Source organism: Sciurus carolinensis, chromosome 8 (assembly GCF_902686445.1).
Source record: "Sciurus carolinensis chromosome 8, mSciCar1.2, whole genome shotgun sequence".
NCBI lineage: Eukaryota > Metazoa > Chordata > Mammalia > Rodentia > Sciuridae > Sciurus > Sciurus carolinensis.
The window spans coordinates 143,127,541-143,138,697 of record NC_062220.1 but is presented as its reverse complement, the minus strand read 5'-3'; the positions used below and the strand labels follow the sequence as shown (position 1 = coordinate 143,138,697).

Below are 11,157 nucleotides of genomic sequence, written 5' to 3'. Positions count from 1 at the left end.
TTAACATGGGTAAACCTTGATAATGAAATACCACAGACCTGGTACTTTATAAACAGTAGAGATGTATTTCTCACAGTTCTGGAGGCTGGAAAGTCCACCATAGTTACCGTGGTGAGGACCCAATCTCTCTGCTTCCAAGATAGTGCCACTGAAACCAGTTAGTCAGGAAACCAGATTCTCTGCCTCTACTGCTGTGAATGGCCAGTGGGGTTACAGCCCCCTGCAGTGGAGGAGCAGCGGGTGCCTTGTGGGGTGTGAGCAGCAGCAGCCAGCAGGATATAATGTCCATTTAGTGCTGCAGCAGAGCCCAGCCCTGCCAGTGACTTCTTCCAGGTCACTGTCTTGCAAATTAAAAGAATGAAATTCACACACAAGGAGGAGTGAATGTGAATGAGTAGGACTTATTCAAGTGAGAAGAAAAGAAATAGCTCTCATTTCACTGGGCAGGAGGGCGTCTGATGGCAGGTTGCCATTCAGGCATGCTAGTCTAGGGTCAGTGTAGCTACTGGGCAGGGGCTTTGACCACTGTGTTAATCAGGCACTGGAAAAGTGCCAAGGCTACTGGTCTGGCCCATGACCTAACTGTGCCCTTCAGTCTGTAGGCTCCACTCAGGTCTGTCCCTCTTTCCCTTTTTCTGATGCTCTGAGACGAAGGAGTCAGCTGGGATATTTGGAACATTCCTACAGGTTAATCCATGGAGTAGCCTCTATATTTAGAGAAGCCTTTTGGGGGGCCATTGCCTTACCTGCCTGCCTGTATTTTACTATCTATCCTATCTATGTTGAGCACTCTGCAGAGGAAGCAGCACTGTCCCACATGAGGTAGGGACAGAGGAGCAAGAGGGACACCCTCTCCGAAGCCGTTTCTATAAGGGTCTTCATGCACTCACGAGGGACTTAATTGCTCCCTGAAATTCCCACTCAATAGCCCCATAATGGGGTTAAGCTTAACATAAATTTTGAGGGGACACATTCAAACCACGGCCCACACTATGCTAAGCGACTGAGCCAGTTGTGAAGTCAAATACCCTGTGACTCCACCCACAGGAGGCACCTGCACTCAAACTGAAAGAAAGGCCTGGGGAGGGGGAGCCGCTGCTCCCGGAGGGGAGCTTCAGCTTGGGAAGGGGAAAGTCCTGCACAGGGCAGCAGTGGCCACGTAGCACGCACTTCCTGCCACTGGGGCCTGTGCTCGGACAGAAAGCTACGCCACCTGCGCTGCACAGTCGGGAAACCCAGTGACGTGTCCTCTGAGAAACCACACCAGGCAGCCAGCTGCATCCGTTTATTGCAACCTCTTGTCCAGGCGGTGAGGCACCTCTGTGCCCAGGCAGCTGCCACCTGACAGTGTTCTCACTGTTAGAGATCCCGTTTTTCTAACCACAGTTCTGAGACATCTCGAATCACATGATTTAAAGTCAGAAGGAGTCCTGACTGGGCACTGCTCTCCCCTGTCCAGGTGCGCCTGACGTCCTCCCCATGCCACGTCACTTCCCCAGAGAGGCCAGGTAGATGTACCACAGCAGAGCCGCCAGGCCAGGCGGGTCAGCACCTAGCACCAGCCACTTGGGACAGAGGTCGTCTACCAAGTTCTGGGCTGGGGACTGGCAGAGGGAGGACCGGGTCCCCTGCCAGCCACGTCACAGCTACAGAGAGCAGCAGTGACAGCACCCGGCACTGTCCGTGCTGCAGCCGAGGGGCCTGCCCCTGCCCACTGCAGCCTGCCTCTGTTCCCACCTCCCGCTGTCCTGCTCCTGCTCTAGTGACAGTGGACCCCCATCTGAAGTAGCCTCGGTCAGATGCCGACAGCCCCTAGACGAGATGCAGGGCACAGTTGTACCAACGCTGGCTCAGTAACTTCTCATCGCTCAAGCGCTGCGCTGCTCCAACTCCTCACCGCAGCCTCCCAGCACTGGCTCTGGCTGTAGGAAGGCTGCTCTCTGGCCTCTTCCTGCCCTGGCCGCCCACCCTTTCCCTCCTCAGCCAGCCTTCCCAGGTGCCTGGAGACCCTGGGCCACAGCATGGCTCCCTCTTGCTGTTCTGTGACTGCACGTCCTGGACAGCCTCCACCCCTGGCCTTCACACCTCCCCAGTGCTGGCCCCAGCTGGACCAGGCCCAGGCCAGGGGGCATTCGGCCTCTCCAGTCAGCTCACTCTCCCATCTCAAGAGTGCCAAACTCCCTTCTTCACTCCCTCAAAATGCCCACCCTGCTGCCTCTGCCCAGACCCAGAAGGGAGAGCAGTCAGGCAGTCCTGCGCCCACTCAGGCCACTTCCTGTCACGAAGGGTTCCATCTACATACCACGGCACACGGGCAGTTCTATCCTGTCCTCCTTGGGGTGCTCCAGGGGGCCCTCCCCACACACGTCCACCCACCCCAGGGCAGCCACAGCTGCACTGAGTGTGAGCACATCTCCAGGCCTGACCCCTCTGCAGCGGCCTCCTGCTCCCCCTTCCCCTTCACAAGCTCCTTGAGAACTTTCTGGTTTCTCTATACTTCTATACTGTGTGTGTGTGTGTGTGTGTGTGTGTGTGGCAGGTGTAGGTACTTTGAGTGTCTGTGTGTGTGTGGCAGGTGCAGGTACTGTGGGGGGGCAGGTGCAGGTACTGTGTGTGTGTGTGTGTGTGTGTGTGTGTGGCAGGTGCAGGTACTCTGTGTGTGTGTGTGTGTGACAGGTGTAGGTACTGTGTGTGTGTGTCTGTGTGTGTGGCAAGTGCAGGTACTGTGTGTGTGTGTGTGGCAGGTGTAGGTACTGTGTGTGTGTGTGTGTGTGTGTGTGCGCGGCAGGTGCAGGTACTGTGTGTGTGTGTGTGTGGCAGGTGTAGGTACTGTGTGTGTGTGTGTGTGTGTGGCAGGTGTAGGTACTGTGTGTGTGTGTGTGTGTGGCAGGTGCAGGTACTGTGTGTGTGTGTGTGTGTGTGTATGGCAGGTGTAGGTACTGTGTGTGTCTGTGTGTGTGTGTGGCAGGTGCAGGTACTGTGTGTGTGTGGCAGGTATAGGTACTGTGTGTGTGTGTGTGGCAGGCACAGGTACTATGTGCGTGGGGGGGGCAGGTGTAGGTACTGTGTGTGTGTGTGGCAGGTGCAGGTACTGTGTGTGTGTGTGGCAGGCGCAGGTACTATGTGCGTGGGGGGGCAGGTGTAGGTACTGTGTGTGTGTGTGTGGCAGGCGCAGGTAGTGTGTGTGTGTGGCAGGTACAGGTAGTGTGTGTGTGTGTGTGTGGCAGGTGCAGGTTGTGTGTGTGTGTGTGTGTGTGTGTGGCAGGTACAGGTAGTGTGTGTGTGTGTGTGTGTGTGGCAAGTGCAGGTAGTGTGTGTGTGTGTGTGTGTGTGTGTGTGTGTGTGGCAGGTGCAGGTAGTGTGTGTGTGTGTGTGTGTGTGTGGCAAGTGCAGGTACTCTGTGTGTGTGTGGGGGGGGCAGGTGTAGGTAGTGTGTGTGTGTGTGTGTGTGTTTGTGTGTGGCAGGTGCAGGTACTGTGTGTGTGTTTGTGACGTGTGGCAGGTGTGTGGGGCCTGCCTCTCCTTCCATAACCCGCCACCGCTTCTTCCCAAGGGGTTCTGAGCTGGGCCTCTGTCTCCCTGCAGCAGGGGTGGAGCTTAGCTTGTGCCTCCTACACTGGCTGCGTAACCAAGTGCCTCCTGCTTAGGAAGATGGCCCTGGCCTGGCACAAGGACTCTGGCCTGTGCCCCCTTCATACTGCCCAGACAGTGAGGCTGCCTCCTTCCTCTTGGGCCTGGAACTCACAGAGGTGCTCAGGGCCCAGCTCCCAGGAACACCCCATGGGCCATCCTAACAGAAGGGACACACTGGGGTCCAGGGACTGTGCTGGCCTCCTCCCTGGCCAGCACCTAGCAGGCCCTGCTGCCTGCTGTGCAGCCACTCTGGGCCTGCAGCCCTCAGCCTGCAGAGGTCTTTGGGACGAGATGGCTGGGCGATTCAAGGAGCTGATGCACGGTGACTGCAGCAGCACGGGTGGCAGCATGCAGAGGTGGGGGCGTCTCAGTCACTCCCACCAGCCTGAGCCTGGCCCAGCTGCAACACCATTCGGTTTCCCTTCACCAGGCAGCTCCCAGTGGCCCATGTGCCTGCCCACGGGTCCTAGAGACTCCACATTCCCACACAGGGCCTTCTCTCCAAACTGGTCAGTCCCTCAGAGAGCCCTTCCTGCTCAGGTGTGGCTGGGGTGGATGCAGGTGCAGTTCATGGCCCCAGCAACCTGGAATGTTTAAATTGTTAGGAAGCCTTAAAGTGTCCTGGCATGGGCTTCTGAACAGGACTTGCTGATGAGCAGGTGAAGCATGAGAACCCCTGGGGAGACCCCACCTGGCTCTGCAGCCCTGAGTCCAAACACAAGTATCTGGCGTGGTGGATACCACCCAGGGATGGCCCAGGAATCTGGAATCTGGGGTGAAACTTGGCTGGAGAGAAAGCATGGCTTGCTGAAGAAGCACGAGAGAGGCAGAGGGAAAGAGCTCCGTGGGGGCCAGGGCCTGACCTCACCTGCAGGGGCACGTAGTTGATGTTAACGAACTGCAGGGGTGTCCACACTCGCAAGTTCATCTTGAGTGCAGGCCAGAAGCCACTCCTCATCTTGGTGGCAAAGGTCTCAGTGTCCTTTCCCTGCAAGGAGGACAGAGGGAGAGGTGAGCAGCCAGCCAAGGGAGCTGCAATCCAGGCACCTGCCTCAATGACTTGTACCCCACCCAGCACTGGCAATGGGACCCAGGGCCTCTTGCAGGCCAAGCAAGTGATCTACCACCGCTACTGCCCTTCCTTACTTATCGGTTGATTTCTGGTACCAAGGATTGAATCCAGGGGCATTTTACCACTGAGCTACATCCCCAGCCTTTTTTAATTTTATTTTTCACTTTGTGACAGTGTCTTGCTGAGTTGCCTAGGCTGGCCTCAGACTTGCAATCCTCCTGCCTTGGCTCCCAAGCAGCTGGGATTACAGGTGTGCACCACCACGTCCGGCTTGACAATGGTCTTTTTTTTTTTTTTCTCCAACATTTTTATTTTTATGTGGGTAGGATGGAACCCAGTGCCTTACACGTGCAAGGCAGGTGCTCTACTGCAGAGCTACAGACCCAGCCCGACAATGGTCTTTTAAAACTGTACTGAGTGACTTTGTTCTGTTTGTGTGTGGACACAGCTACAGCCAGTCGATGGCTAGAACGTCCTCAGTCCTGATGGGGTGGCAGGCCTGTCTTACCTCACAGTCCCTTGAGCTGGTCTGACAGTACACACTCCATGGTCCCAGCACCAGCACTGCTACTTAAGGCCCCACTGCCAGTTCTTTCCAAAATAACCACCAGAATTGATGCACTCCCAAGTAAACCTTATCAGGAGTTTTTAAAAATGGACTCAAATGAGTTGGTATGGTGGCACACACTGGTAACCCCAGCTACTCAGGAGGCTGAGGTGTGAGAGACTGTAAACTGGAGGCCAGCCTGGGTGATTTAGTGAGACCCTGTCTCAAAATAAAATTCCAGAAAAGGGCTGGGGTTTTAGCTCAGTGGTAGAGAGCTTGCCTAGCACATGTGAGGCCCGGGGTTCAATTCCCAATAACACACACACACAGTCCCATAAGTTGATTCTAAATGTCATCTGGAAGAAAAAATGTTTAAGAACAGCCCTTGTGAAAAAGAATAGGAGGGAAGGCCTAGTTTACCAGGATGTCTGAAATATACAGAAAAATTATGGTAGCTAAAATGGTCCCGTAGCAACAGCCAACAAGGGAAAAAAAGAGTGAAAAGAATTCAGCAAAAGGACTGAGTCCAGGAATGGTCTGTGTTATGGAAATAAGAATACGGTAAGGTCATTTCAGAATGCTGGGGACTTCAGCCTACAAAGGAAAAGCATGTCAGATTTTGTTTGTCTGTTTTTAGATGGGGTCTCGTCCTGATGCCCAGGCTGGTCTCAAACTCCTGGGCTCAAATGATACGCCTACCTCAGCCTCCTGAGTAACTAGGACTACAGGCATGTACCACTGCATCCAGCCAGAATGTCAGATTTGAACACATGAAATTTAAAACCTTCATATGGAGCCTGTGATCCCACCAACTCAGGAGACTAAGGCAGGAGGATCACAAGTTCAAGCCAGCCTCAGCAACTTAATAAGACACTGTCTCAAAATAAAATTTACAAAAAAAAAAAAAAAAAAAAAAAAAAAGACTGGAGATGTAGTTCAGTGGTAGAATGTCCCTGTGTAAATCCCCAGTACTGCTCCCCACAAAAAATAACTGATATTCTTCCTTTTTTTCAGTACTGGGGTTGAACCCAGGGGTGTTTAACCACTGAGCCACATCCCAGCCCTTTTAATTTTGAGACAGGGTCTCACTAAGTTGCTGAGGCTGGCTTTGAACTTGCAATCCTCCTGCTTCAGCCTCTCAAGGCACCAGGATTACAGGCATGTATTAACACGCCCAGCTGATATTCTTAATATGCGCATACATGAAACCAGCACGGAAGAAGCAGGCACTAATGGAAAATAAGCTAATTTCACGGAAGAAGTACACACAGCAGATAAGCATATAAAAAGGCATTTGACCTTGTAAAGATAAACAAATTAAGACATTTTTCACCTATCAGATTGTACTTCTGTAATGCCATTAGAGCCTTGACCCTCCACACCATGGAACTCTGGGACTCTGGAGAACCCCTCAGAACTATGTTTTAAAGTGCATAAAATACACAGGACCACAAAGGAACCGATCATACTGAAACACATTCACCAAGATATCTGGAAAACACCCATGGTACAGCAGTGCGTGTGCTTCCTGGTCAGCACGTCCATGCAGCAGTGCACGCAGGAGTCCAAGGTGCCTGCACCAGCTGACCTGCAGACCCAAGCTGCCTGTGAGCCCCACTGGGGATGGGCAGCAGTGCAGTGCTACTCAGACCTGCTCCTACAATCACAAAGGAAAGTGCACACCTTCAGGCTGAGTCCTGTGAAAAGCCCACAGACCCACCGACAGCCCGGGATGTCTGGTCCCTGTGCTCAAGGGAGCTGTGCAGCAGGTGCTGGGGTGACACCCACCTCCAGCAAGTTCATGATGAGGAAGAATAACAGCAGGAAGACAGGTGCGAAGACCAGGGGTCCAGAAGCAGCCTCCTGACGCCTGCCCAGGGTGCCCTGGGAGGGATCCAGTGGTTCATGAACAGGTTGAAGTAGTGACTCAGCAGGCCTGTGAGGAAGAACCTAAGGCCCAAGGCATGTGTGAGCAGACTGAGCTTCTGCCTCCCCACCGCCTTCCTCTGGCCCAGTCTCACCCCAGATCCATCCCAGGTCCTATGGTGCCCCACTGCAGGGTGTTACCTGGTCTGCAGCATGGCTCCTCAGAGAGAAAACTGAACTCCCCGGGACCCTGCCTCCTGGCTGCTCTCCCTGTGCACAGATATCTGGGGGAATACTGTTTGAACCTCACGGGAAAATGACTCACGTTAGCATGCTTGCAGGTATAAAAAGTCTTTGTGAATTATAGATTTTAAAAAGTCACTCTACAGGCTGGGAGTGCAGTTCAGTGGCAGAGTGCTTGTCTAGTGTGCATAAGGCTGTATGTTCCATTCCCAGCACCCCCGCAACACACACAAAGGTGTTTTTGTTGGAAAAAGAGTTCAGTCAAGATCAGGCACATTCAGGGTGGTGTGACCACAGACTGAAAAAGACTTCAAAATAATTAATCTATAAAACTGTTGTTGGTCGAAAAGCTCAGGGTAGTCTAAGCTGTTAAAACTTCTAGCTGGGCACAGTTATGTGTACCCATAGTCCCAGCCATTCTGGAGGCTGAGGCAGAAAGATCACTAAGCTAAAAATTTGGGCCAGCCTGGGCAACATAGTAAGACCCTGTCTCAAACCCCTGTTCCCTCCACCGAACAAAACAAAACAAATCTCTATGCTTCTGTAATTCAGAAAGTGGTTCAGAAACTGGATGTTCTTCACAATAGCCAGATTGTGGAACCAACCTAGATGTCCTTTAATTGATGAATGGATAAAAAAACTGTGGTATATATACAATGGAATATTACTCAGCCATAAAGAATGATAAAATTATGGCATTTGCAGGCAAATGGATGAAACTGGAGAATATCATGCTAAGTGAGATAAGCCAATCTCAAAAAAACAAAGGACGAATGATATCACTAATAAGTGGATGATGACACATAATGGAGGGTGGGAGGGGTTAGTGTTAGGGTTAGAGTTAGGGTTAGGGAGGGGGGCAAGAATGGAGGAAGGAAGGACTGTATAGGGGGAAAAGAGGGGTGGGGGGGAAGGGAAAAAATAACTAAATGAATCAAACAGCATTACTCTATGTAAATTTATGATTACACAAATGGTATGCCTTTACGCCATGTACAAACAGAGAAACAACATGTATCCCATTTGTTTACAATAAAAAAAAAAAAAAAAAAAAAAGAAACTGGATGTTCTTCAAGACACACAGTTTTCTTTCCCTGTGAAGCTGTGAAAACAACAGAAACTGACTAGTTCCCTCTGAGCTGTTTCCTCTTCCGTGAGCTTGACTAAGGTTGCTGCCAGCATCTTTGGATTACTGAAATCTGACTTTAGGTTGAGGTAACTCATGTGGCTTAGGTCTGTCTCAGAGCAGTTAAGATACACTGCCCCCCTCAAATGCAATTCAAAATAAGAGCTACAGTCCAGCAGTGGCTTGGGAAACAGAGACCCCATCTCAACAAACAAAAAGCTCCATAAAAACTGTTTACAGGGCTGGTGCTGGAGCTCAGTGGCAGAGCACCATCTGGCCTGTGTGAGGCTCTGAACTAGATCCCGACACCAGAACACTAATACGTGAATACACACAGTACACAAACTATACAAACTTCCGATTCTCTCCCACGATGGCTGCAAGTGTCCAGCAAATCTACCACCATGGGCTGCAGCCCACTCTGCTGTGCCAGCCAACTGCACTGTGACCCTCACCCACAAACTGCGTATCTGAGAGGCCCACCAATGTCCAGATTTTGGGAGTCTTCATTCTTCCTCATCTTCTCGATCATCTGAGCCAGGACATTTCCAAGTGCCAACAGAGTGCCACTGTGGACAGACAGGAATGAGAAAACAGGAGTATTTGGCACAGAGGCGTGCCTTTCCTGCATGGGAGCTGGAGGCTGCTGGATCACACTGCAGATGATGGTGGTTCCTCATCAGTGCAGCCACCAGAGCCTCAGGTCAGAGGGTGGAGGCAGTACAGCCCCACCCCACACGGGTGAGCACAGTGACCTCCAGAGCTGGGCCACACCAATGCCAATATCCCAGCTGTATAGAACACCACCACCCCGGGAGTGAGGAAGGCTGTGTTTGTAAAGGGACAACAAGAGGGCCCTTCTGGCGACGCTGCTCTGTGTTTTGACTGTGGTGTGGACAAATAACACCACACACGTCATAAAACTTCACAGAACTGAACACACATAGATGAATACAAGAAAAACAACATTCGATCATCTGTGGGCTGTGTGTACGCCAACATCCTGGATGTGGTACTGTATAATGGTTTTAAAAATGTTTCCAGCTGGGTGCAGTGGCACACAACTGTAATCTCGGCAACTCAAGAGGCTAAGGCAAGAGGATCCTCGGCAAGTTGGCAAGACCCTGTCTCAAAATAAAGAATAAAAAGTCTGGGATGTAGCTCAGTGGTAAAGTGCCCTTGGGTTCAATCCCCAGTGCTGGGTCAGGTTGGGAGGGCAAATTCCAAAGGGTACTAGAGATCTTTGTGCTGTTTCTTACAAGTATGTCTGAATCTACATCATTGCAATCAGAATTTCAATTAAAAAGGTAGAAAAAGACCTAATCACACCTTCTAAGGCTCAGGTCTATAGCAGCTTTCCGAAAGTTACAAAATCCAAAATTTTGGCTGGGCACAGTGGTACACACCTGTAATCCTAGCACTGGGGAGGCTGAAGCAGGAGGATCACAAATTCAAGGCCAATCTAGGCAACTTAGCATAATGGTATCTCAAAACTGTACATTTTAAAAAAGGGGTAGAGGTATAACTCACTGACAGAGCACCTCTAGTTTCAATCCCTAGTACCACACACACAAATCCAAAATTCTTAGTGTGGATGTAAAGACCCCCCCATCTCCCCACCCTGGCCAGTACTGGGGAGTGAACCAAGGTGCTCTACCACTAAGCCACACCCAAGCCCTCTGGCTCCCCTCCTTTCTCACCTGTCTACCTTCCCATTCCAGTGCACCTACCTCACCTTCAGCACTTTCCTCCTGGAGGTGCCCTCTGCCCCCAGAACTATTGTTTCACTGAAGCCTGTTCAATGTCACCTCTGCAGGAAAAACTTCCCTGGCCATTCTATGTAATGTATTTATCTGCTTTTTCTCTAGCTCTTCATAGCCCCAGGAGAGGGAGTCTTCTGCCCCTGTTTTGGACACAACTGTGTGCCAGACGCAGGAGTCTATGAAAGGCTGAATTAATAAAACAAAGAGAACGATCCTATAAAATTGGCAAACCAAGTAAAGAAAGAATGACTCATGAAAATTTGAGTACTCAAAGAAAGGGCAGAGTTCACCAGCAGTTTTGTGCTGGCAACTGTCTTTTGGTGTGGGGTCCCTCCAGCAGGCTTCTGATCCACACCTCGAGGGGCGACCAACTCGCTCAGGACCCAACCCGCAGGCCGCCCCTTGCTTCTGCTCAGACAGGACAGTGGGGTCACCTCGAGGCTGCGGCTTTGCCTTGGGCGCCCACACCACTGCAGAGTGGTCAGTACAGCTCCGTGCTGCGGGGTGGCCCTCCCTCCCCCACCCCTTCCCGACCGGCGCCCACCTGCTAGCCGCCTTGGTGAGCAGTGGGTAGAGCTGCAGCAGCAGCAGGTACTGGGCGAGCGCGGCCTCGGCCCGCAGCCTGGACGCCGCCGGTGCCATCGTGGTCCCCGCTGCGCGCAGCCCGGGGCGCCGACCTGACCGCAGGGCAGTCGGGCGCTGGACCCCGGGCCCCAGGTCGGGGGACGGGGCGGGGACAGCCTGACATTTCCCGACTCGCCACGACCCGCAGCGCGGCCCTGGACGGCCCCGCCGTGCGCGGCGCGCGTCTCGGCGCACTTCTCCGCGGCCCCTGGCGGCGCGTCCCCCCGGGGCGGGGCGGGGTCTCTGCGCTCAGCCCGCGCCGTCCGCACCCTCCCCCGGCAGC

At 52.5% G+C, this 11,157-nt stretch overlaps 1 protein-coding gene across 1 annotated transcript; it reads right to left on the bottom strand.

Moving 5' to 3' along the window:
* Positions 1-344: 344 nt before the first annotated feature.
* Pxmp2 (peroxisomal membrane protein 2) lies at positions 345-11,154 on the bottom strand. Its single transcript, XM_047561689.1, is given in 6 exon segments — positions 345-1,565; positions 4,502-4,621; positions 7,041-7,099; positions 7,102-7,202; positions 8,943-9,056; positions 10,795-11,154. Coding segments are annotated over 6 exon segments (570 nt in total). The 5' UTR covers positions 10,893-11,154; the 3' UTR covers positions 345-1,487.
* Positions 11,155-11,157: the final 3 nt, after the last annotated feature.